A 27,643-nucleotide genomic window follows, 5' to 3' on the forward strand; every position below is an offset into this window, starting at 1 on the left:
GGGAAGTAGAAGGATCCTGTAGTATTTTCTCACTCTTGTTATTATTCATTTGAAGAAATATGTGAACTGAGCAAGGAGGTGGAACAGAGAGAAGTCTCTGGGAGTTGGCAATGTGCCCGCTACTGGAGAGTGGGCCTTGCAATTGCTTAATGAGCTGTACTACTGGTGTCAGCCTTGTTTATTTTTCTCATAGCTGTGCTGTTTCTTTCCTCTCAGACCTATTCAGGCTTGTTCTGTGTCACCATAAATCCATATAAATGGCTTCCAGTCTATACAGCTCCTGTTGTAGCAGCTTATAAGGGTAAGCGGAGGTCTGAGGCCCCGCCCCACATCTACTCCATTGCAGACAATGCCTACAATGACATGCTGCGCAGTAAGTGCCTAATCTATCCTTTCAAAGAATTGTGGGAAAGGAACTGAACACCTGATTTAGTTCTATTCTTCAGATCTCCCAGTTGGAGTCAATATGAAGGGAATTGCATACCAACAACATAAAAAGAATTATGAATTTTACATCATTGCTTTTCAACTTTTAATGCTTTTTAATATTGCCTGGAGTTGTTCTGCTCTTCATATCTACCTGGGAGATCTAGTTATCTTAAAATCAAAACTCAGAAAGAAGAGAACATGGTTCTTAGAGATAACGCAGACCTGCATGATAATTTATCTAAAGCAAGAACATGCAGTAGACTGCAGCAATTACTTCTGTCAATTAAAAAATCTGCATTATTTCCAACTGTGAAACTAGCTGTTGAATTTTTGGGCTCCTTGTATCAGAATGTACACTACTGACAAGTTTAGAATAGGAGTGGAATCAGTTATGTGCCATATCAGCTTCCATTCTCTATCCAAATGTTCTGAAGACCAGAGACTATATACCACTTCAGAATCTCTTGAGGGGTTGGTGGATGGTGGCATATGGAATACAACTGTAACAGAAAGATTAAACTAGAATCCTTCTCTTCGATGTGCTGCAGACATATTTTTGCCTTGATTATCTTTGGAGATATAGCTTAACAAATACACTCACATACAGATTCAGCTTTTTGGATCTAATATGCTGCTAGTATATCAAAAAGACTCCCTTGAAACAAACTCAGTGCATGAGCACATCTATTTAGTTTTATTTTAAAAGTATGAGGTTTTACTACTGCCCTCTTCCAAAAAGTTTTTGACTTCTCTGTCTAGCCTACAGCCCTTGGATTTCCCAGAGGTCTGTCATCCAAGTCTTAACCAGGTCCTACCTTGCTTTTTTTTTTTTTAGTCACTAAGGTAGTGCACTGATATAAATGTTCAGTGCTTGCCTGTCTGCGTGTGTGTTTTTGGGAGTTGAAATCTTCACCTTAACTTCTACGGTGAACACAAACATTCTGCATAAGTCCACAGTTTTTTGATGAGTCCATCTGAATGAGCATTGAAATATGACCATACAAATGCGCTGTATTAGACAGGATAATGAATCTAACCACAGATTCACAGCTGCAATCATTAAGTTAAAAAAAGGGGATCAGTTTGACTAGGAATGGGCTGGAGTTAATGATACAATCTCTAAAAATAATGACTTGTACCTTGAATTTTCTTTATCTTCCAGATCGTGAGAATCAGTCTATGCTTATCACGTAAGTGCTATCTCTTATCTGTGCAATCATTATCTCATTTGTGTGTGCTTTTGAATTAAGTTCTTCTCATGCTGTTGTTTCTATATGAAATCGACTCTAGGTAGATCAAATTTACCATATCACCCTGGTGAGAAAGGAAAGCTGAATTGTTTGGGCAGGCTGCACAATCTTTGAGGAACATAATTGTCTCTTCATGCTCCTCCCTATCCTCTTTCAGTTTGTTGTCCCAGATTTTCTGGCTATTACATATCAGTGAACAGCTGCTACTGCTGTCTCAGGGAGATACAGCCAACTGAAAGTGGGACAGCAAATAACTCAGTGTGTATGGGTGATCATACTTCCTGTGTGCACCATTTGTTTTGTGGGCACCATGTCAGTTAGGTATTCTGGGGAAGCAATTTCTGTGAAAAAGCCCAATTAAGCTAATAAATTTCCATTTATATTATTCCATTTTTCATATGCCATTTGGCCATGCTGACTGAAGTATTCTGGTAGTCTAAGACCAGTTCAGCTGGAAGGTACAGTGTTGGGGAAGCTGAACTAGAGCAAGCCCATGCCACTTTTGATTCATTTAACCAGACCTAGTTCAATGGTCATATCTTTCCAATTGCTTTCATCAACTGTGATCAAATCCCTTGCACTAATGGACTACTAGATGTGCCTTGGATGATTGCACATTTGTCTTCCGCACATGCACTAGAGCGTAGAAAGCAAAACTCTAATGTTAGGTACCAGATCAAACTTACCGAGGAGACAATTGAAGAGATTAGGTATCAGTGGGCTTTTATGAAAGGTATTAATGAAAATGAATTGAACAATAGGCTACAAGTAGACCATGAGTGACAATGACTTGTAGGCAGGAGAATGACATCTTGAGAGAACTGAGTACAGAGTTTATGAGACTGGTAGTATAAGGGGGAAAGAATAAGCAATCAAAGCTGGAGAATGAAGAGTGGGCAGGAATTATGGGATAAGGGGATTCTGGGAGAAACTAGACTAGCCCCATTTGTAAAAAGCAGGAAAGGGAAGAAGTATGAACTGAAGCAGCCATGATGATGCTATAAAAAGCCTAATCTGCTCCCCCCCTCCCCAAGCTCCTAGCTTTGGCCATGGCCTAATTAGGTAAAGCAGGGGCTGATAGCATGAGATGTTTGGCTCTAGGCCTGCAGAGACCTCACTCCTACCCCCCTCTCAGTGTAGCTCTTTGTGTGCTGGGATTACAATGGAAGAGCAGCTAACTTTAGGCATGAAATCAATGCCAGGCCAGTGCCAGTGAACATTGTTGACAGCACAGAGGACAGTCCCAGACTAAGTGAAAAAAAGCTTCAGTATCCTGCTGAGATAGGGTCAGAATTCCTCTATTTTGAGGATTTAGTTCTACATGTGGGTGAACTAACTTTTCATAGTTATCTCTTGAAATAAAAATAAACTCTATGATTTTACTTTTCATCCTTGAAAGCAATTAAAATAATTTTCTATGTGTGAAAAATGTGAAGCTATTTTCTATAGAACAGCAAGGGAAGTGGAATCTAAGAACTTTTGTACTTCCTACATACAGAAAAGCCTTACCATTTAACCCAAATTGATGATCAAGCACCTTGTATCCTAGCTTTTACTTTCTGGAGGAACGCTAAAATGTACAGGCTGAGTCATTTTTGCCCATTTAGCCAACAGTTCCCAGGGTGGGGTAGGAAGGGAAGACTCGCATCAATGTTGCTGCCTTGTTTTATCTCACTAATAAATAGCCTCCAGTGCAGAGTTTATCTAGAACCATATACTGAAGAAGCTCTGAAGCTGCAGTTTTTGCAGAATCTCTTAGTGCAGACTGTTAAGAGCATTTAATCTTCAAGGCTGCAGTCTTTGCAGATGTTCCAGATGCATCTAGAATGGATATATGCATGCAGAAGCTTATAGATGCATTTAACTTGACCTTTCCCAACCTGTACCTCCAGCTATATTGAAATGGCATCTCTCAGAATTTCCAATCAACTCAAGATCGAAACCTTTATTATACAACAAATACTTTGATGTAATCTGTAGCATTTTGTTTTGTTTCTAATGTTATGCTCAATTTGTATGAAAAAGTCAAATAATTTTATGCTTATCATATTGAAATCCTAAATTGTAATTAATACTGATAGAAAAAAAAAGAATTTCCGATCAAGTGATGGCCATGCTGCTTAGAAATTTGGGGAGGGGAAATTGTATTTTAACAGATTTCCCTCTGTCTCATCCCGTACAAAGCTCAGATGCAATCTTTGGAATTAAAACCATGTTTTTCCAAGCAACGCAGGCCTTTGCCCATCCACGCTGCAGACAAGGCAAATGTCAAGGCAGCATAGGCATCAGACTCCCCAATCCCATCATTTTCAGGACCAACGGGAAGACATCCTCTATGTGACATTATCCCCGTTCATCCAGGGCACTTCTTGAAATATCTCATAAACACACCCTGTGTGCTGCGTCCTACAAAATCCATTCATTAATAGTATTTAGGACTTAATGGGATGGCTAACATGCTAGCACTCTTTGCCCCATTCTGAACTCTATAGTATATTTCTGGGTGGTTGGGAGTTGGCTGGCTGATTGTGTGAGTATGGAAAATTTTTGATAGTTGCTTCATGTTCTTCATCTGTGTATTTCTATTACTCTAAGCGGAGAATCTGGTGCTGGTAAGACTGTAAACACCAAGCGAGTCATTCAATACTTTGCCATTGTCGCAGCCCTGGGTGACTCTCCGGGCAAGAAAGGAGTAAGGCCTTCATTTGAAAAAACGTTTTTCTCTTTTCTTTTGTTCATTTTTCTTTTCTTTTGTTTTGGACTTCTTTTGTGTTTGGCAGCGTGTTGGACATGGCCTTTTCTTTCATTTTGAAACAAGCAAGGCTTGAAAAAATTGCTTTTGGGGAAAAGGTTTCATGAAATGGATGTTGAAATCCAGGCAGTGGTTGTTTTAAGGATTTTTTAAAAAATGACCAGTGTGTTTCCCTTCCCTCCATTACTTTTATTTTCAAAAAGGGGGAGAGGTTCCCCAAAGCAGTCTTGCAACTCTTTCTTTTAAGCCTTGCTTTTTGTGATTTCCCTCTCCCAATGATCTTTCTTGTTCCTTTTTATTCTTTTTCATCTTGTGTGCTTCCTTATTCTTTTTCTTCTTCTTCTTGCATTTCTTTTTCTTTTTCCTTTTCCTTTTCTTTTCCTTTTTTCCTTTTTCCTTTTTGAAATATCTTTGCAATTGCTTATTTTCTTACTAGTATTTTTTTGACTTTGGCTATGCAAAATATATATAGATAGATATATATATATTCACCAATAGTGTTTCCCTTTTCTGGGTTTGGATTTTAACCTTCTTGCTTCTTGGTGCTGTTCTTTATATTGACCTAATATATTTAACATTTTTGATGTATTAAATATGTTAGTTTTTAATGGAAATTTAATCATTTTTGAATATTCTTATGGACAAAATTGGAATGTTCTCATTTTTGGCTGGCATTTTCTGTGGCTCTAATTTTGTATTTTTGAAATTGTAAATCTGTGTTTTCTTATCTTTTTTACAGCAAGCACCTGCCACTAAAACTGGGGTAAGTTTTTAAATAAAAAACTCATTCTAAACTTAAAAATAAAAATTTTAAGTGTCATAAACTTGTGTCTGAGGAGCAGGCAATGTGATTATCAGATTTATGACAGCTTCTAGAAAAGTGTGAAGGCTCCCTTTGGTTAAATATGGCAGCCAGTGTGCATAAATATGTTTTTTGGTTGGCCAAAATTTTGATCTATGAATGTGAACAAATATTATCCTCTGATTGCTTCACAGGGTACCCTCGAAGATCAAATCATTGAGGCTAACCCTGCCATGGAAGCTTTTGGCAATGCCAAAACCCTGAGAAATGACAACTCTTCACGTTTTGTAAGTATATTTTAAACCAAAGCAGCAATGTATAACATCTTTATGTTTATTATGTATATGCTTTTGTTAGTTAGCCATATGATATCACTAAGATGTATAACAGACTGAAAGGCAGGAATAACAACAACAACAAACAACGAACCACAGCCACAACAATAGGCTACCATATCTAGGCTGCAAAAATCAGGATGGCAGCGAGGAGACATAGAAAATGCTAACTCTTTGTAGTTCAGACATAGTAGCCCCACTCTGATACAGTATTTAGAAAAGAAAGCAGTTTTTTCAGAAGCAAGATTAAGGTGTTAATATTTTTTAATGTGTATGTAGCTGTTACTTATATGTTTTGGAGGTCTGAGGACACATGGGGTTATAAAAAAGAGTAGTTCAATCACAGTCTATAGACGTTCTATAAATAGAAGTTCTATCATAATCTCAGCACATTACCTCCACAAAACAGTTAAATGTATACAAGGGAAGCCTTTATTGAATGCTTCTCTTGAAATGCAAATAGCTACTTTAGGGAAGTCTTTTATTTTTGATAACTGACAGAGTCACCTCCCCACCTCTTACAGAATTAAGATGGTTTAAGTTTTCCTATGGATGCTGCCTACATTGCCCCCCCCATACATATTAATTATATATCAAGTTCACTTTTTGGTGCTTTCAAGGGATTATTGATCTAGAACCCAGCTAGATACATAAATCAACTTTAGTTAACAAATCAAAATTCTAAAATGATCAACATTAATATCTAGGAAATAAAGAACAAAATGCAAATAAGCATTTTGCTTAAAACAGTAACATAACATGCATTTTGAAAGTTTCTGGTTCAATCCCTGACATCACTGATGAAGTGATGATGATGATGATGATGATCAGGCAGTTAAATGATGTTCCATTTAACTATCTATGACTGTGAAGAGCTGCTTCCATGTAGAATATACAATAGAACTGGGCAAATAAGTACTCATATAAGAGCTAATTAATATATTTAAGTGCCTTTAGTCATTTGCTCAATATGCGAGCCCCTTTTCTTTCTATTTATCTTAGGGCAAGTTCATCCGCATCCATTTTGGACCATCAGGGAAACTGGCATCTGCTGACATTGACATCTGTGAGTAGTGAATCTAGAAGATTGGATAATTTTATGTAGGATGAAATTCTAAATGAGATTACTGAATAACTGGTCAAGAGTTGATTTTTTATTATAATAGTGTATATGATGGTCTATAAATGTAAAAAATAGCTATCATCTCCAAATGCCTCTGGATATCAGTTGTTGCACTTATCTCCTGTTTATGGGCTTTACCAAGGATTTTGCCCTCTATTTCCACTATGGAAACAAAATGCTGGATTGAATATGTTTTTGGTTTCACAAAACTCTACTTTTGTTCTTGAACAGTGATGTTCTATAAAATCCCAGATTGTCTTTCTTTTGAGTATAATTCGATAAACTAAAATAGCCTTGCAATCTAATATTTTGTCTTTGGTTTTTAGACTTGTTGGAAAAATCAAGAGTGATTTTCCAGCAGCCAGGAGAGAGGAGTTACCACATTTACTACCAAATCCTTTCTGGAAAGAAGCCAGAACTACAAGGTAATCAGCATTAAAGTAATATGCAAAGGAATTTGTTAGCCAGCATGGAAGGCACATGGAAGAGAACAGCAGCAGAACTGTGCTCAGCAGTCTGATAGCAAGGGCTGCTGCATATCAACAGTTGCCATCAATATCAACACATCTACATCTTCAAAAAAGCTATAGCTTCACACCTTTCTTCCAACAAGTGAGCAAGTGTGATTCATTCACATCTACATCCATCTTTTTGATCATGGTTGGCCCAAGGACATCTAATAGGCTTCATAGCTAAACAGCAATTTTTAACTCAGAATTTTTGCAATGGTAGTGCATGCTTACAATATTTCTGTTAACTGAAATTCACTGAAGTTCTCCTTATAATAAATCCGTAGAAAATTGCCCTAATAAATATTTAATTAAAATGAATATGTTCAGTTTTTCTTTTCAATTATACAGTAATTAAACAATTTTCAGAGCACTAGCCAGGTTAATCAGTTTAGTAAATACAGTACTGCCTAATGCCACTTAAAGATTAGACATTTATGATGGCACTAACTTACACAGATAAGTTTAAAAAGTTGCTGGTCTTATTTTCACAGGGAGAGTAAACTTAAGTTCAACCCACTGCATGCTCCTACTTCTTTTCCCTTAGTTTCACAGTTCAGACTGAATGTATTCCTGTAATATATACTAAAATATAAATGTTAATCTCTTAATTATTCCATTCCAGATATGCTTTTGTTGTCTTCCAACCCTTATGACTACCACTTCTGCTCACAAGGTGTAACAACTGTGGACAACCTGGATGATGGAGAAGAGCTCATGGCTACAGATGTAAGTATTTACTTTTTTGGCAATCAAGCAAGGCTGTGGAGGTCTCCTTATGAAGTGCATAAGGGCATAATCTAACCTTATAAAGCAGTGTAAATCCCATTCATTTCAGTAAAAAGCGAACATTGTATGTGCTTCAAATCAATAAAAGTAATTTTTGTCTAGATTCTCTCCTATATTTTCATACATAATTGCTTTACGTTTTGTTAGTGATCTTTAATGGAATAAAGTTAAGGCTAAAGGCAGATCATCTGAATTATATATCTACTAAAAAGTTTTCTATTTATATTACAAAGTGATTCTGAAAAAAAAAAAGGCCTGAAGCTTATAGGCAGATTGTGTGACTGATAATGCTCCTACAGTGCCCTCCAGAGGTGGGCTGAGAGGAATATGGAGTGAAGGCCAGTACTAGAAAGAGTTATAGAAGGACTATAGGATACCTGATCCCCTTAAAAACTTCTGTATAACAAATATTTATACTGTACAGCAGTGTTTCTCAACCTTGGCCACTTTAAGGTGTGTGGACTTCAACTCCCAGGATTCCCCAGCCAGCCATGCTGGCTGGGCAATCCTGGGAGTTGAAGTCCACACACCTTAAAGTGGCCAAGGTTGAGAAACACTGCTGTACAGTTTGACTTTTTCATGAAAACCTAGCAATAAGACCTGAAATAGTAATTACAAAGCAAAAGTAAAGAAGCAATTATAAGTGGAAACTCTTTCTTTTTATACCATTTCCCCCCAATATTTTGAAGTCAGAATTTTGACAATGTTTTGACCGAACATTTGAGAGGCCCAGTAGGAGCTGAAAAAACGAAACAAAGCAAAACAAAACAATTTGTTGTCCAAATCATACTCAACAGTTGATAGTTGACCACCTTTCTGCTTAATTATGTGCAGGCAAAGCATATTAGGAAAAAAGTATAAAGTAAACTGCTTCCAAACACACCTTTGGGAATTTCATATAAATGTATAAAAATAATTGTGAATTCCTAATAAGTAAATTGAGGCAGTTTCCAGATGAATAGCTCTTAGCATGGCTGAGATTTCATCTTTCATTTATCAACAAGTCTTTTGCAGTAAGAGCAAAGATGGAAGAAACAGTGGGAAAATTGGAGGCTTACAAATGTCAGTGTCATGAATGAGATAGAGCGATTACACCATAAGGAATATATATAAAAACAGGATTATTCCAGAAAAAGCTTTTATGGTAAAATTGCTTTGCATCGTTCATCACATTCCCAAGGAATCCAAACAACAATATCATTGATAAGAAATACCTAATACAGGCGATATTATACATTTTAAATGAATATCTTATTATAAATGATAAATAAAGTGTATTTAATGTTAGTAACCTTAAAGTGGGCTCAAGCACTTCAATACATTTTGCTATTTGTCCCAGTGGAAGTTCTTCATGTTTTGCTTGTTAACAGAATAATTTTTTTTAAAATGTCCATGTCTTATCTGGTTCCTTTTTACAGCATGCTATGGACATTCTGGGGTTCGGCAATGATGAGAAGTATGGCTGCTATAAAATAGTAGGCTCCATCATGCATTTTGGCAACATGAAATTCAAGCAGAAACAACGGGAGGAACAGGCAGAGGCTGAAGGCACTGAAAGTAAGCATCTGTACGGCTGTTTACTGGTGACTAATTCCAGAGAAGCAGCTGTATTAGTCTGTTGCATTAAAAACAACTATATGGTTGATGTTTAAAGTGGAGGTTTGGGGTGGTGTTATAGCCCAACACTGAGATATGTTCATATATATATATATATTTCACTTAACACCTCGCAAAAGGAATGGGGGCTAGAAAAGATGAAAAATAGCATTCTGTGTAAATATGTGCAGTTATGTTCCCCACACCAAACATTTTATCAAAGGACAGTCCCCATCTGTCCACAAAAGCCATTTTGTGAGAATGCCTACAGGGTAGTTCCAAAATTCCAGATAAGCTGAGGACCTCTCTATCTTGATCATTTGGAGGTCAAAATGATTACCCTCCAAAAAACAGGTGGCAGTCATTTTTGTACTTTTCTAAGGGTGCCATCCCTTCCCCTCCCCTCCCCTCCCCCTTGTTCTTATGTTTCAAAGAATAGGGCCATTTTCTTTAGCATTGTTAGCAAAATAAACTAGGTGAACACCAAGGTATGGGAGATTCACCGGGAAGCACTTTGCAATGGTCCCCATTAATTCTGGACCCATAAAGACTAATAATCACTTGCCTTTAAATGGTTGGATGATAGTTCTCATTTGAAGGGTTTAAATTTTGGAAACTCTTGTTTCTTTCTTATTAATTCAGTTATGTTAAAATTTTGTTATTTGCTGTTGTGCTGCAGGTGCTGATAAAGCCTCTTACCTCATGGGGATCAGCTCAGCTGACCTCATCAAGGGGTTGCTTCACCCAAGAGTGAAAGTTGGAAATGAATATGTCACCAAAGGTCAGACTGTAGATCAGGTAAGCATCTGGGAACTGTACAACTTGGCCATGTGAATCCCATATACCTATATAATCTTTTTGTTGTGGGCCTTAAAGAAAAATGTGCAATTGTAAGAATGAAATAAACAATTAATTCTTCTTCTTATCTTAAATCATATATTTTTAAGACTTGTTCAGCAGAGATTTATTAGGGATGTGCAAAGCATTCAAACAACAAAGTGTGTTAGTGTTAATCAAGGGCCCTCTTCAAAATGTTGAGGCAACTGTGTCCTCTGGAAGGCTCAGTGCACTGCTTTGAGGGCTTTCCCCATGTACAGCCACATTGCTAGGAGTCCCAGCAGAAGCCTTCATATTTCTTGCATACACTTGCGTAAACAACCCAAAAAGGCCCTTGATGCCAAGTCTTCCAGAGGTTGAAGTTACCTCAACCCTTTGAGGAGAGATGCTTCACTCGTGCTAAAACGCTTTGTGAAGCTTCTCTTGAATACTTTGCACAGGCCTGTTATAAACAAAGCTATGTATCAGATGTGAATTTTAGAGGTAAAACCGTTGTTCTGATGAAGTTTTACTATGTTGCAATCGCAGGTGGTGTATGCGGTAGGTGCTTTGGCCAAAGCCACTTATGATCGTATGTTCAAGTGGCTAGTATTTCGTATCAACAAAACCTTGGACACCAAACTAGCCAGGCAATTTTTCATTGGAGTTCTGGATATTGCTGGCTTTGAGATCTTTGAGGTAGGTTTGGAAACTGACCAACACAAAGACCTTGGTATGAAAGCAATTTTATACAATTCTGTGTTGGGGAAAGCAACAACCAAATATTGTTTAAGAATGAAGTATACAGACCAGCAGTGTTAACTTGGTTTCTTCTTTTTTTCTATGAAGCCTATGGCTGGCAAGTTGCAAGATGCAAGGTGAAAATCCACTTGCACTTGAAATCTAGGGCACTTCCACCCAAGGGCTGTGTTATGTAGCACTTGTAAGATTCCATGCGGTTGTTTCTGTTCATCAGCTGCATCTATTGATTTCTGGTTGAGCTGCAGCACTTTAAGCACTTGTACAAAAGCTCTGGAGAGATTGTGGCTGGTCTGGTTTTCTACTGGCAGAAACTTTCCTTTCACTCTGACTCCTGGATTAGAGGATGAGAAAATGTAGTTTCTTGCCAAGAGCCTAATTTTAGAGCTCATTAAAATGCAACATGTGATCATGCATAGATGGCTTTTTAGCCCCCCCCCTCCCGCAGCTATTGCTGCAGGTGTTTCAAAAATCACTGCAGCGATGTAGGCAGATGAGATAAAAATGTGAACAAAGCACTGATTAAACGTGTTTTTTGTTTGTTTGTTTAACTGACCGATGGTGTTGCAGGCAACATGGAGAACATGGTGTCACAATCCAAGCTCTGTCCCTTTGTACATGTGCACATACAAAAGGAGCAAGGCTTGGATTGTTACGTTGTGTTCACCGCCTTGCCTGTTTTGACTCTGTCTTGTGCATTCTGCTGAATGACAGTGAAGATAATGAAATGTGACCTTCGAATTTTTTGGGGGGAATTAGGGAATGGAAATGGGAACCATGTGGAACTGCCATTAGAATTGGATCCAGCATTGGCTGATTCATATTACTATTTTTTTAACATGGTAAAATTACTGTAGTATTGATTTTAATCTTTAGTTGTAGCTATATTAACTTTCAGTAAAGAAAATGCAACAGTGGTCCTGATCAAAGGCTTGCAAACTACTTTCAACAGTTTATTTAATTAATTACTTTCCCAAAAAGTTATTCAAAGCCATTTATAAAGATCAGTAGTATTGTAATCAAGAAGTGGGAACATACATCAGAATGCGGTGTAGACAAAACCTAATATCCTGAAAATATTTTTAAAGAATCACTGAAATGTTGATAGATTTCAGGGGATTTCACACAAGAATGCCAAAATCTTGTGAGATCTCAGCAAGGACACTGAGATCTCATAAGATGGCTTATAACAAGATGGGCAATCTTTCAATAGCCAGGAATTTATGTGTTGTTGTTGGAAAGAGGTCAGGGCTGCAAATGTACAAGGGACTATGTCAAATATACGTGATTTTAAAAAATATTTTAAGGATTTAGGATGGTATTGGATGGTTTTCTTTTGTTTTTGAAACTGTGAGAAGTTCGTTTTAGGACACACATTATAGTTTTATTGCCTAAAATGTTGAATTTCAAAAATTGTGCCATAAAATTGGACAGCTCAGCTGAATAAAACTCTGTGTGCTGCTTACAGAAATATTAAATATTCCATTGACAAAGTTTATAATTACATTTTTTAGTTCCTGCCATTCTGTTTTATATATGTAAGTGTGTGTATGTATATGTATGTATGTGTGTGTGTGTGTTTATGTATATATATATATTCTCAAAGAATGATATAGGCAGATCAAGCAGATGTCCTAGAAAGTCAGCACAGGATAGTGAATAGTCTTATTATTATACCCACTTACATTAATTTAGTCATACGGTTCTGAACCCATTCACAGCCATCTGTTTTATCATCCATTAATATATGTGTGGCTAGAATCATGCCTGAAGTCATATAGTTACAAATCAGAAAGTTACCATACACAAAAGGACAAAATGCTTTAATTCTTTTCTGAGGGTGCTAATAGCAGGTACATCTTAGGTAAGTGGTAGAGTCTCAAGCTCCTTTTGTTTCATTTCTTGCCTGCAGTATAACAGTTTTGAGCAATTGTGCATCAACTTCACCAATGAGAAATTGCAACAATTTTTCAACCATCACATGTTTGTTTTGGAACAAGAAGAATACAAAAAAGAAGGAATTGAATGGGTCTTCATTGACTTTGGCCTGGACTTGCAGGCTTGCATTGATCTAATTGAAAAGGTAAAGTTGAGACACTATGATACAATGACTATGGCTTCATGAATGTTGTATTATAAAAGAAATAGCTGGTAGGAAGTATGTGACTACAACTTGTTCTGGCACCCTCTTGCTTCCAAACAATTTTCCATATGAACAATAGTGAGTTTGCCTGGCTAATCTTTTTAAAACAGCAAAATAATTAACTTTCACTGGCATCCTTCTTGCTCACTTTTTAAAAAAAATATTTCTTACTGAAAACTGGTTCCAATCATTCTGCTGAGCATCTCTTCTTTGCTGAAAAAGAGTTTACTATACTGTGCACCTACAGAACTATTTCTAGACATATAACTCCCATTGGTGATTACTTATTTAGACTTTTGAAAAATTCTCAAGGGTCTCATTTATTTCTAGATCTATCTACTAAGAAGAATATGACATATAATTCTTTGAAAATAATGTTTACTATTCTACAGTGCCTTTTGAATGAGAAATTAAATAAATGTCCTATAAAACTCTGTTTTTTTGTTCCAGAATACTACATATTCAGGCAGGGAGATTGGAACACTTTTAAAAGTAGAACTGAGGCAAAGAAACAAGGACAAACAAACAAAAGAAAGCAAATACAAATAATTTTGAGATGAAAATAATAATTTCAAGGTCAATTTCCAGCCATATGGTAAAATAGTCTTATGAAAGTTATATTTAGTGATTCAAATCACCTTAAAAATAGATCAGAACTATTTTTTCCTATGTAACTTGTGATCCTGCCACATGGAGCTGTTTTCACATGAATAGCATAGTTCTGCTTGACAAAACATGCATGAATCCATCTGTTGTCCTGAAAACCCCAACTTTATATGATCCCATTTCCTAATTCAGAATAGGCAAAATTATTAATAATTATTAATAATGTGCTAACTTAACATGAATGGATACCACAGTCAAAATTAAGAATTATTTGCCAAACACCGACGTGATTTCTCCAAAGGCACTGGACTAATTCTTACAGTTTTTCAGCCAGAGTAACCTAGCAATACATCTGTACGACGTCATCTCAGAGAAGGATGGTATGAGCTGTCCACCTGTTGGAAAAAACAAATCTAAGACCAATTAAGATTGCCACCAAAATGTTGATTAGTATCCTTTTCTTACAGCCACTTGGCATTCTCTCTATTCTGGAGGAAGAATGTATGTTTCCCAAGGCTTCTGATATGACATTCAAAGCGAAGCTGTATGACAACCACATTGGGAAATCACCCAACTTCCAGAAGCCCCGGCCAGATAAGAGGCGCAAATATGAGGCCCACTTTGAGTTGGTGCATTATGCAGGAGTGGTATGTAATAGTTCCCAACTTTTTATCTTCTAGACTGGTGTTTTCTTTGTTCTGATTCTGTCGTTTTTGGTCATTTATCAACAGGTGCCCTATAATATAATTGGCTGGCTAGATAAGAATAAGGATCCCTTGAATGAGACAGTGGTAGCTGTCTTCCAAAAATCACAAAATAAGCTGCTGAATAGTTTATATGAGAACTATGTCAGCTCTTCTTCAGGTGAGTTGTATTCCCATATCTGCTTATTTTATATGGTGCTGAATATGGTATATGGAACCGTTATGCTACATTAATGAAAGGTCTATCTAATCAAATTTTCAATTTCCAAGAGTTAGGACTTTCCAGGAAACAATCTCTTTCCCCTATATTTTCCCCACAATTTTCTCTATTACAGCCAAAACTTAACTTGATAGGGTCCTATATAACCACCCATACCACTGAAAACACTGTTGAACAAAAGTGGTACAGGTCCCACAACTTAAATGGTTCAGAACTACAGGTTCAGTCAAGCCCTGCTGAATTTCTGTCTAGCATTAAAGCATGCACTCCATCTGAGTGTCAGTACTTTTTCTTATTATCACAAGAGGAATACCGTATTTTTCCAACTATAAGACAATATTTTTTTCTAAAATCCTTACCCTAAAAATTGAAGGGCATCTTATTCAAGGAAGTCAGCCGAGGAGAGAACCGCGCTGTTGCAAAACTGCCCATACTTTGTTTCTGCAAAGAGGCTTCCTCCTATTGCTAGCCTCCAATCACGAGTGAAATAGCTTGTCTCCCAAACAGACTTCCTCCAATCACGAGCCTTATGTAACTGACGTCAGCTGATGCTGAACAAACCAATTAGAGGAAGGCTGTTTGCAGAGACAAGCTATCGGCAGTTTCACTCATGATTGAATGTAATCAGTTATGCAAAAGAGCATGGAAATAAAGCTGTAGAGAGACGGTTTGGACCTCCTCCCACCGAGTGTATCAGGTAAATGTTAACTAATTACTAAATAAAAATGTGTTCTGCACTATCTTTAAAATATTGATTTCTTAATTTTGGGTTGGAAAAGTGGGGTCGTCTTGTACATGGGGGCGTCTTATTGATGGAAAAATACGGTAAGCATTCCAGATCCCATCTTAAGGAATGCACATCTTAGGTATGACCTGAGAACATACCAGTTTGTGGATGTTGTATTTTGGTTCAAGAGAGACAGTGAATCAAGAGTTTGAGAGTAAGTTTTAGAGTCACAGATTTGGGGAAAGCTGTTCCTTTATTCATCAGAATTGCCAAGAGACACATAGGCATGAGTTATGTGCTATATTTAGGAGTGTTCATGCTAATATTATAGGCTATCCTACAGATCATTGTAAATGTTTCATTATATAATTATATACATTGCTACATCCCTTTAGTTGTTCATTTTAATTGCATCCTAAGGTACCTAGGGGATTTGAGAACAGTGTCTATTCTTGGCAGTCTCCCAGGAACAAACCAGCTAGTCTGAATTTGCTAAGTAGAATTAGAGTATTAATTGTGTAAAAACTCAAGCATTAGAGTTAGTCTCCCAGTTCTTAAAAACTAAATGAGTACCCAAACTAAATTAATCCTACTAAAGCAATCAACTGACATTTCATTTGACAGATGAGCCCCCCAAGGCAGGTGTCAAAGAGAAGCGTAAGAAGGCAGCTTCATTCCAAACTGTGTCTTCATTGCACAAGGTAAGCATCTGATACTTTGGAACAAGAATCACTAGTTAAACCCTACAGAATTGTACTTGATTCAGTTTGTATGTATGCCAGATAGTTCTTCCAGGTAATGCTCTAAAAATGACCCAGTTATAAAATTGAATCCCAGGCAGACATTAAAACCCCTAAGGCTTGGTTCTTCTCCCCAAATGGTCCAGTATTCTCCTTTCTTGACAAAAAGGATATGAGGAAATTCACATCAGTGATTGTCCCTGTGTTGCCAATTCTTGGTGAACATCTTCATTTCACATTCAAACTCAATTGGAAGAATACTAGAATGGAAAGCAATCTAGTTCCCTCTATGATAGGGAAATGCTTATTTCTGCTCCGGTGATGTCTTTGTTCTACATGGCTCCTGGCTGCTTCTCCGTTGCTGAGGGAGAGGCAGTTAAGACTTGCAGTGATGTTTAGATAATTTATTACATAAACATCACTTTAAGTCTGTGCTATTTCTCTCCTCACTGTTGACTGCAGGAAGGAAAACCTTTGGGAAGAAGGAAACAAATGTGGATTTTACAGTGTTTGGAGCAACCGCCCCCCTGACTTTTCTGCCTTGGGAGAGAATTAGCTAGGCATAATTCTAATTGAACTAATTACATCCATCTCTGTGATATCCATTTGACTGAGAGCCAAGGTTTCAGAACTTAGAAGAGAAAGTTCTTGAGATCATGGAGTTTAAAGCACAAATGCCAAAACAATAGAGTCATGCTGATAACACCTTACTGTTCTTTACTATCCAACTCCAAGGAAACAATTGATATTCTTGGATGTTGTCTAAATTCAACAAAGAGCTGGATAAGAGAGAACAAGATAAATTTGAATGGGAAACTGGACTCAGAGACTAGGATTCAGCTTGTTTGGGGTGAAATTGCATTTCCCCTAAAAAAGCAGGTCCACATTATGGGAAAGCTTTTTGATCTTCAGCTGTCACTGGATTTGCAAGTGGTGACTGAATCAAAAAACCAATTCACACAATTACATCTAATGCATCAGCTGTGACTTTTCCTGAGCCACTTAGATTTGGTAACAGTTATCCATGTCTTTGCACCTATTATGTTAATCAATCCAATATGATATATATGGGGCAAAGTGTCTGGAAAGTCCAGTTGGTGCAGAATGTAACACCATGAATCACATGATGCCTGTACTCAAAAATCTGCAGAGATTCTTAATTATTTTAAGATGTTGACATCATTTTTAAGGTCTCAAACAGCTTAAGACCTGACTATCTGAAAGATGACATATCCCATCATGAGCCTGCACAGGCATTAAGGTTTTCTGAAGATGCCCCCACTGTCAGAGGCTCACTGCTTTCTGATGTGGGAAGGGGCCTTCTCCTGCATTGCTTCCAGGCTATGGAGTGCACACCCTTGGAATCTGTACTTGCCCCCCACTTTTTCTATGTAGACTAGCTGTAAAGACATATTTCTTTCTTCAGTCTTTTAATCACCTTTTCTCCAGGTGATTGATTTTATTTTGAGTTTAAGGTATATTTTTTGAATAAGTTTTATAGTTTCTATTTTAATCATTATTAGCTGTCATGTTTGAATTGAATGGTAGGATATATATAATAGTCACACTAATCATCTTGTAAAAGAGAGATGTTCAGAGAGTACAGCTGCCATATGAACTACTGACAGGAAAGTAAAGATTTATTGTTTAGATGGTCAAAGAGGGGTGCTTTCACTAGCTATTCTATAGCTTTTCATCTTCTGTTCCTTATCAGAGTTTGTTCTAGTAAATAAGGGGGAAAAGGGATGTAGTGTGGTAAATAACAGAGGTGAGTTAGCAATGGGAGACATAATTGTCTCAACATTTATGTAGATCTGTGAACATGGCAGAAACATTGCATAATAAAACCTTCATCTGATAGTATCTTCAATGCCACTTTTGGCACATGTAAAGTGAATGGGACAAGTAGGCTACTCTCTAAGACATCTGTAGACAGTATCAGTAACAATCCAGACATGATCATAATAGATATTAAACAGTTGCTCATGATATACCTATGTGTCTTTTTGTGTGTATGTCCATTTTGGAGACAATACATACAGAAAAGAAGCTGAATTCTTCCCATACTTACCAGTTATCTTTGCATCCATCAATGTCCACAGGAAACTGCAATGAAGCCAAAATGACACTATAGGCAGGATGATGTCATCATGCAAATGCTGACTTTACATACTTGTGTCCCAACATCTAGCACAAGTATATAAATTGCAGCATTTGTATGATGACATTGCCACAAACATTTTGTCATCTACTCCCCCCTCCCCCGCCCGATGCACCATGTCCCAGGTCTCATTTATAGTGTCTCTAATTAAAAGGATACCAGAAAATAGAACTGAGAAATATGTCTATCTGTCTCAGTAGGAGCCATGTTCAGATGGTTTGTTTTGTTTTGTTTTGTTTTATTATTTATTTACTACTGTAATCCACATAGACTATATGTTAACAATAAAAACAGTAAAAGCACATTAAAACTAAAACAATACAAGAATTCCATAATATAAAGTATAGATGATCTACTCATCATTCCCCAGTCACTCTCCAGAACAACTCATTTTTTATTAAACCCATCAGGTTAATGGTGATGAAAGCCATCACCAGCCTTACAGGGTTGGCTATTCCTTAACACGGGGGCCACAACAGGGAAACATGCCTTTGAATTACACCAGGAAATACATTGATAACCATTACAGAGCCTGTGGCAGGACAATAATATGGCTATGGTGAATTTCATTTGCCGGCAGGTAGGCTGATACACTTTGGGCCAACTGCATTTTCTAAGTAGTCTTCAAAGGAAGCCTTATACGTTGCATTAGTCCAGATGGATGGTGATAAGGGGATTAATCATTTTGTTTTATGTTATCTTTCCTTAATTTCCTTTTCTCCCCAAGAGGTATTTTCCTCTCATCTTAGCTCATTTTCAGTATCATAACTTGATTGAAGAGAAAAGCATCTCAGGGAGAGGACTACTAAGAAGTAATCCTCAGCTAGAAAGGAGTTTAGCTTCCTCTCACTCCCAACTTTAAAAATAAGTTTCCCCTTCTTTCTTTGTACATGATTGGGACAGAGCTAGAATGAACATCTCTTTGACATTTGCCATATACATCTTGCCTGATTTGACTTAGGGAGATATCTGCTTGAAGAGATCTAGGAGAATAGCCTGCTTTGTTCCTTTCTGACAGGTTAGGATGGAATTATGTATCTAGTTTATCAGTTAAACTCTATTGAAACTACTGCAAAGCTTCTCTCTGAAACTTCCAAAGTAGGAAAGAAAGGAGGGAGGGAGGGAGAGAGGGAGGGAGGGGGAGAGAGAGAGAGAGAGAGAGAGAGAGAGAGAGAGAAGATTTTGATTCCACCTTCCAGATAGAAGCTTCTAAGACAATGTATAGGTTACAAACAGCAATGACACTCTGTTTAAAGTGCCGGATGTGAAGACCACAAGAGAGAACTTTTATTGTCCTTTTTCCCTGGTCAAACACATGGCTCATTTCTGACTGGAGACACAGAGTGAAAGGGCTTAGTGGAGAATATAATATTGGGGCAGCATTGTATTGGGGAAGGTAGGTCTTCCCCTGATATAAGGAGTGATGTATGTTAAAATCAGCACTTAAAATTGAGTTAGAAATGGAATGAGAGCAAATGAAACTATTTAACCTTGTATGTCTGCCTTACAGGAAAACCTGAACAAACTGATGACCAATTTGCGTGCTACCCAGCCCCATTTTGTCCGCTGCATTATCCCCAATGAAACAAAGACGCCAGGTACAGAATTTCAAAAAGGTTACATGAAATAGATGTGATTAAATGGAATAGCCTGGGGGAAAGTCTGTGCATAAGACACTGTAATTTTTTATTTTTTATTTTTAGCAGCAGCTTCTCTGTGGTACATAACACAAAAAGTGGCATTAAATTTTTTAAAAATATTGAGAGTGAGGCTGGCATCTTAAGCATTTTGAAACTTATGTTGAGATAACAGTGCTTTCAATCAGGGTGAAATGGTATTAATTTCTTTTCTCATTTTTTAATTCTTCCATTTCTTTGTATTCGGTTACTATGGTTGTTTAATTTTACAGTATTTCATGTATCTTTTTTTTTTTTTCATTTTTCTGGCCCTATTTAAGTTCAGGTTCTTTAGTTTGGGGAAGAGGTTGTTGTTGCTAAATACAGCTTTTCTTTTTTTTCTGTGCAGGAGCCATGGACCCCTTCCTGGTATTACATCAGCTGAGGTGTAACGGTGTCCTAGAGGGCATTCGCATCTGTAGGAAAGGGTTTCCAAACAGGATCCTGTATGCTGACTTCAAGCAGCGGTAACTCAGTTCTCTTCTTTGCTGTTTAATGGTTCTGCCATTTCTCTCCTGCTAGGCCTATTAAGTAGGCAGTACAGTTGTGGAATCTAGTCACTGACAGGGAGCATGAGTTTCTGAAGGTATCATACTACACATTTATCTCTCTTTTATTCCAGTTTTACTGCCAGAGCCCCAGAATAAATCCCAGGGTCTATTTGTTAACATCCAAACTGCAATTCCCAGAATTTTCTGGAAAAAAGGAACAATTAAGTTTGTTGAGTGAATAGCCCAATTGTCTGAGCATTGGGGTTTGGTTTGGTTTTAATTAAAGTTAAATGAGCTTAATGTCAGCTTAGAACTCCTCTCATATCTATTTTGGGAAATCATTAAAACTATAGTTATTTATTTTCAATGTTTTGTTAATATACTGATAGTTTAAATATTTTTTAAAAAATAAGTTTATTCCATCTCAAAAACGATAGAAATGGTAGAGCCATTGTGGCCTATCCAGTTCAACTCCTTGGAATACAATATCCCAGATAGATGGTTTTAGCCTCTTCTGGAAGGTTTCCAGTGAATGGGAGCTTATTTAGCCCACTGTGTCACTTGTGGAGAACTTGCAGCCCTTGTATGGAGTCATATACTCTATAGTTGCACAGAAAACATGGGTATTTTCAGAGATATCCATGGGGTATGGTAAAAAAAAGTAAAAATGATGACTGTGATGGTGCAATAGAAACTCTGACTGTTTTTTATGTGTGTTGCATGTGCAAGGCACATTAAAAAATGTAGAGCTTTGATTGTACTGTCTTACTGTCATCTTGACTTTTCTGACCATAGTCCTGCAGACATCCCTTGGTATTTTTTAAAAAGGATGTTAAAATCTCTTGATCTGAAAAAAATGTTAAGAAGTTTGTCTTATTACAAAAGGTACGTTCAGCTTCATTAACAACCTAAATAAACATTTAAGATTAGTACCTATATAAATGATAATGATCAATGAACTATATATAAGGAATAATGACTTCCATAAACATTATTTAATGTATACCAAATTCTTCACTCCCATAAGAACATGGTTTGCCAGTCCTTTCTTTACCAAGTGAATTATTTTAGAATCCAAGCAGTTTATGTGAAGAAGCACTCTTGATTCTAAACATCGATTCCTTCAAGTGTTAATCTTCTCTCTTTTATTTCTAGTTATCGTATCTTGAACCCAGCTGCCATACCCGATGACAAATTTGTAGATAGCAGGAAGGCCACAGAAAAACTGCTGCTTTCTTTGGACATTGACCACACCCAATATAAGTTTGGACATACCAAGGTATTTGCTGTGCAAATAACATTTATGAATTGAATGACTTGATTTTACCATGACAGAAAAGCCCTGAGGATGAACGCAATAAGCTAAATTTCATATCCTTCCATTTATATAATGCAGTTTTCTTTCTCCAGTGTTAGCCTTATGTACTTTATGCTCAGTATCTACTGTAAAGAAGAAAGCTGAGATGCCAATATATAAGCACCAAATAAATTAGAACACTTCATAAACAAATAAAATATAATGATATAAAATATCCAAGTATGACATAATTCATAACAGACAAGAAAAATATACATAGTTCTGCAATGCCTTAATATTTGTCATTCTAGAATTATTATATAAGGATTCCCTTTCTTTAAATCTGCCTGCAGTAAATGTTGGAGAAGAGCTATAATCCTATGCTCAATGTAAACTACACTGAACTCAACAGAATTTGTTTTTGAGTAGTAGGAATAGGTGGGATTATACGATACAGAATTTATCAATCCATACTCTTAGAGCTACCAGTAAGAACTAGTTGTAAATTAGCTGTAAATTGTAAGTTTACTTCTTTTCCAGGATAGAGTAGTTTTACTGAAATCAATAGCTCTTTCTCAAAATAAGTTGTGGTTTTCAATCAGGTATTTGCATTTTTAAATTTTAATTGAATGTTTGATTCATCAAATGTTACTACATTTTCCCCCATTGGTTTTTTAAACTTCTTTGTTTTTATTCTATAAGCTACACTGGCAATTTTTATTATATTGTATAGTAGAAATATAGAAACAAAAAAATAAATGTTTTGTTTCTGAATAGAACTATTTTAGAATCTCAAAGTAACTTATCATGCATGAATTAAAGCTAATATATCTTCTAAAGTTCTTCATTATGGTTAATTACTCAAAAATTAAATACAAACAATTAGTACTGTATAAGGGGAATATCATTCAGAATTGTCAAAACATATAATTCAAAATCAGCATGAAATTGATTTCAACTTCAGTTTAATAAATCTTCCTTAATTTCAGGTGTTTTTCAAAGCTGGCTTGCTAGGTCTACTGGAGGAAATGCGAGATGAACGTCTGGCTAAGATTATCACCCTCCTGCAGGCGAGGATGCGTGGGTGTCTGATGAGAATTGAGTACAAGTTAATCATCACCAGAAGGTATAACAACAAAATTACCTTGGCAGATACTTTCACTGCATGTTATCCATTGGGCCATAACAAAGTGACCACTTTTATAGATCAATGAGACATGTATGTGAAGGAGGTCCCTTTCTCCTTACTGTACCTGTTGATTTCAATAACACTCCTACCAGTATTTTACTTTTCAGAAGGGGAAAAACAACATTAAAGATAATTTTTTTAAAAAAATCTGCATATAAGTTACAGCCCAGTATTTTGAACTTCTCTTTCTATGTTTTCCTGTCATAATCTTCAGTTTGCTTGTAATATTAGACAGAAGCATAGATGAACTTCCTCTGATCCAACAGCTTTCCATTTCCAATATGTTTTGTTAATTCCTCACAGAGAAGCACTCTACACCATCCAGTGGAATATTCGTGCTTTTAATGCTGTGAAAAACTGGTCTTGGATGAAACTCTTCTTTAAGATCAAGCCTCTCCTGAAGTCAGCTCAGACTGAGAAGGAAATGGCTACCCTCAAAGAGGAATTCCAGAAACTGAAGGAAGCTCTGGAGAAGTCAGAAGCTAAACGGAAGGAATTGGAAGAGAAACAAGTCAGCATAATCCAGGAAAAGAATGATCTGTCTCTACAGCTTCAAGCAGTGAGTAATTTGTGTAGTTAAGCCCTCCAAATGAGTTTAGGCATTGCTGCATGTTTTGTGGGGAAGCTGGAATTGAATATGACCATGAACATGTACAGACAGGCATTTACATACTTAATAGATGTACTAAAGCTATAAGGCCAGTTCACATTCACTTCTGGCTGGTTGAACCAGGAGTTTATGTCTGTAAGCACCTCTGATTCTGTACATGTGATAAACTATGAAGATAACAATTGAATTTTTAACTTTCACAAATGAATGGGCCAGATCTTTCTTCTAGGGGGAAAGCTGAAAGTAGTCAAATGAAGTGAGAGTCACTTTTTTAAATTTCCAAAAATGACAACAACCTATAAAATAATATCATAGCTTTTAACATTCATTTCATATATCTATGTACAATTTTGAGCTTGCAGTAACAACTATTAGTGTGGTAAAGTGCTGCTTTGGATGTTCATCACAGGAGCAAGATAATTTGGCTGATGCAGAGGAGAGGTGTGATCTCTTGATTAAGACCAAAATTCAGCTGGAAGCCAAAGTCAAAGAACTGGTGGAGCGTCTGGAGGATGAAGAGGAAATGAATGCTGAGTTGACTGCTAAGAAACGAAAGCTGGAGGATGAGTGTGCTGAACTGAAGAAAGACATTGATGACCTGGAGATCACCCTGGCCAAAGTGGAGAAGGAGAAGCACGCCACAGAAAACAAGGTGAGCAAAACTGTACTAAATAAGAACAAGTATATAAATAGTTTTGGTTACTCACGCAGCATACAAAAAATGTATATTTACCTGTAGCAGTTGAAGCTCCTTATTGCATTTAACTATAGAGATTCATTTACAGCTCAGGTAAATCCCTGAGAAGCACTAAGCTCCTTCAGTTCTTAATAGCATTCAGAAGAATCCAAATAGCACCACCAAGAGAAAGTTCTGTTTTCTTCATTCTGATATAGAAGAAATGATGTATTTTTGGTGTAGATTATTGGGGAGGGATGAGACATAATTACTCACATCCTCTGTTGCCTAAAATAATAAAAATCACCATCTCACAAAATCTGTGGTTAATATAGTTAGCTTTATAATTTCACAAAGGAAAGTGAACTTTAGATTTTTACTCATTTTCATTCTACCATGTTAATAACACATCAATCTAAGCTATCTGATCATATCAACCCAGGTGAAAAACTTGATTGAAGAAATGGCTGCTTTGGATGAGATCATTGCTAAGCTAACCAAGGAGAAAAAGGCATTGCAGGAAGCCCACCAGCAAGCTTTGGATGACCTTCAGGCTGAGGAAGACAAAGTCAATACTCTAACCAAAGCCAAAGTCAAGCTGGAGCAGCAAGTGGATGATGTGAGTGAACACATGACAATGGATCATTATGATAAAAGAACTCGTGTCTAATCTTAATATATTATGTCATGGGTGGGCAACCTGTTGTGCTATAGCTGCATGCAACCCCATATCCCCTTTTTGCAGCCTCTAAAGCATCTTCTAAGAGCCCCTGGAGCCTTTTTTGGTTCCCATGTCAATTTCAGTGATGTGGATACCAAAAATTGGCAGTGCATTTTTTCTACTACTTTGCGGTCTTTGTGCTTTCTAGCTGGAGAGTGCTTTAGAACAAGAAAAGAAGATACGGATGGACCTGGAAAGAGCAAAGCGGAAGCTAGAAGGTGATCTAAAGCTATCACAAGAATCTGTGATGGATCTGGAGAATGACAAGCAGCAGCTGGAAGAGAAACTCAAAAAGTAAGCATGCAGTTTCTCAAAATTCTATACAGACAAACCAAATCTTGTTACACACACTCTGCTATCTGTTTCATAATATTCTAATGGCAGAAGATAATATGATTCAAGCACTGCTATCTATTGTTACTATTTTAATCCCTCTTATTCCACCTTAGAACTTCTAAGCAATACTAACAAACTGGAAACAATTATTGTTCTACTGCATTGCCTAAAGCCATCTTGAGAAGATGGCTTCTGTATATGAGGCATTGTTCAAGTGCACATGAAAAGAAAAAGAGAGATCCAACAGAGTGTATGTGTTAGAGCTGGTTGACAGGCTAATAAAGATTCAGATGATTTGGAAAGCAAACAGCTGCAAAGATGTCTGTTTCATCACTACTTCATAGGAAAGTCATTAACAAGAAATGGAGTACATCTCCATCCTGAGATATTTCAGGGGATAAGTTGGTTTGGTACAAGTAATAATTCAATTGCCCAAACTCCTATAATTTCTAATTTTCCCAGCTCAACAAATTTTGTTAACAAAAGGCATTGTGAAAATTTTGCTTGGAGGCATTATTTTCAGTTTGGGACAGCAGCTGAAAGCTAATTTATGCCCTACTGATTTCAGAGGAACGTAAACACATACTATTAAGATTTACCTCTCTTGTTAGTAGTGATTTCCCATTTTCAACTAAAAGTTTCATCTGGACAGGTTAGAAGAATAGAAAAAGGATAAGATGAAGGGTTTTGTAGTGCAGCTACTTAGGATGTTAATTTTGCCTTCATGAAAAACAGAAGCAAGAGGTGAGCCAATCTTCCTCTGAGCCCCAGACCTCAAAGTGAATGATTATCATTTTAGAAGAGAATATATGTAGCTCAGGTTATGCTGTGGAGTCCTTGGTGCTCTCTGAGCTTGGTTGCAAACAACCAAGCTCAGACAGTGCTGAGGACTCCACAGATTATCACATTAGTCAACGAATGCTGAGGACTGTGCTGAGGACTCCACAGATTATCACATTAGTCAACGAATCAAGCCTCATGAATATAAGATAGGAAAGTTGCATGGACAGGGACACAGGCCCATCTTATGTAATATTAAAATATGATTTAAAAAATATACCTATTTACATTTTCAGATCTGCAGTATAGAATTATTTCAGTCTATGCACAAGTTATGTTTATTTTTCCATAGGAAAGACTTTGAAATTAACCAATTAAATTCAAGAATTGAAGATGAACAGCTCCTTGGAATTCAGCTGCAGAAAAAAATTAAAGAACTCCAGGTAAATATATATAGGCTTAAATGTAGACTGCAGTTGGACCATCTTGGTTGGGCTACTTCAGGGTTTGTCCATATTACCATAATTTCTACTCCCAATCCTTCAAAAGCAGTCTGAAGACTGCTTTTGCTTTTGCTGACCTCGCAACACTGAGTACAATGAGAAAAGGGCTGCTTAACTGCCTCAATCAGCTGTAGGTCCTAAAGAAAAAAATAATTCTCTCAACCCTACTCCATACAAAAGAGAACTAAAATAAATTGTGAGAACCTTCCTACTTCCCCACTTCATGCTTTTACATTAAATGCATTTCTCTGGTGATATGCAAATAATTTGATCAGTTCTTATGAGAGGAGCTGCAAAAACTTGAAGCCACTTTTCCCCATGAAAGGCCTACTAGGACAGCTGAACTTCAGAATCTGGGGGTCATGATGAACAAAATATAATTATGCTTTAGATTTGGGACACTCAACTGGTAATCAGACTCTTTATACCTTGACTTAGTTACCTTCAGCAATCCTACATGGTGTAAGAGAGTGACATCATAAGATTCATTGAACAAATTACTTCTCCTATGTTGTTCAGATTCAGTCTGCAGGAGCCACAGGCAGCATGACTAATGGTGAGAGATTCAGAGAACTGTAGCTCAGCAACACCTGGAGGATTCCTTTCTCATGCAATATTATCATGAATAGAAAGAGATATTAACTGGGGAGGGAGCAATGAAAATGGCACTACAGTAGCAACAGTTTAGGGCCACATGGTTATTCATTGGAAAAAAAATATTAATACAATTAAAAGAAAGGTTGAAGTATTTCCCCTCCTCAGCATATTATTTATGACAAAAGTCAAAATGGGTGGACATTCCATGTGGTTAGTGAGGATTTTTAAGTAGCCCATGCAGTGTACTTTAATATGCTGGTCATCTAGGGTTAACATGGTTCATATGTTGGTGAAAGCCCAGGTGGA

The 27,643-nt window shown here is 36.9% G+C and overlaps 1 protein-coding gene across 3 annotated transcripts in view; it reads left to right on the forward strand.

The window, feature by feature from the left end:
• The first annotated feature begins 284 nt into the window (after positions 1-284).
• The window catches only part of MYH7B (myosin heavy chain 7B), a 39,623-nt gene continuing 12,264 nt past the window's right edge, over positions 285-27,643 (forward strand). For 2 of the 3 annotated variants that reach the window (XM_088153669.1, XM_088153668.1), the window contains exons 1-23: positions 285-373; positions 1,592-1,619; positions 5,171-5,194; positions 5,428-5,520; positions 6,571-6,634; positions 7,018-7,116; positions 7,826-7,929; positions 9,408-9,546; positions 10,265-10,383; positions 10,951-11,100; positions 13,073-13,243; positions 14,377-14,556; positions 14,641-14,773; positions 16,185-16,261; positions 19,972-20,059; positions 20,487-20,604; positions 21,784-21,907; positions 22,915-23,051; positions 23,418-23,673; positions 24,134-24,376; positions 24,843-25,019; positions 25,270-25,415; positions 26,590-26,680. In XM_088153669.1, the coding sequence (XP_088009795.1) occupies positions 5,467-5,520; positions 6,571-6,634; positions 7,018-7,116; positions 7,826-7,929; positions 9,408-9,546; positions 10,265-10,383; positions 10,951-11,100; positions 13,073-13,243; positions 14,377-14,556; positions 14,641-14,773; positions 16,185-16,261; positions 19,972-20,059; positions 20,487-20,604; positions 21,784-21,907; positions 22,915-23,051; positions 23,418-23,673; positions 24,134-24,376; positions 24,843-25,019; positions 25,270-25,415; positions 26,590-26,680 (2,670 nt within the window). In that variant the 5' untranslated portion in view covers positions 285-373; positions 1,592-1,619; positions 5,171-5,194; positions 5,428-5,466. Of the gene's footprint in view, positions 374-1,591; positions 1,620-5,170; positions 5,195-5,427; positions 5,521-6,570; positions 6,635-7,017; positions 7,117-7,825; positions 7,930-9,407; positions 9,547-10,264; positions 10,384-10,950; positions 11,101-13,072; positions 13,244-13,753; positions 13,899-14,376; positions 14,557-14,640; positions 14,774-16,184; positions 16,262-19,971; positions 20,060-20,486; positions 20,605-21,783; positions 21,908-22,914; positions 23,052-23,417; positions 23,674-24,133; positions 24,377-24,842; positions 25,020-25,269; positions 25,416-26,589; positions 26,681-27,643 lie in introns of those variants that run through there. The other variant, XM_088153671.1, reaches the window with a different exon arrangement.

This window comes from Python bivittatus, unplaced genomic scaffold, assembly GCF_059951505.1.
Source record: "Python bivittatus isolate LINGU-HERP-01145 unplaced genomic scaffold, Pbiv_v1 ctg000700_np1212, whole genome shotgun sequence".
NCBI lineage: Eukaryota > Metazoa > Chordata > Lepidosauria > Squamata > Pythonidae > Python > Python bivittatus.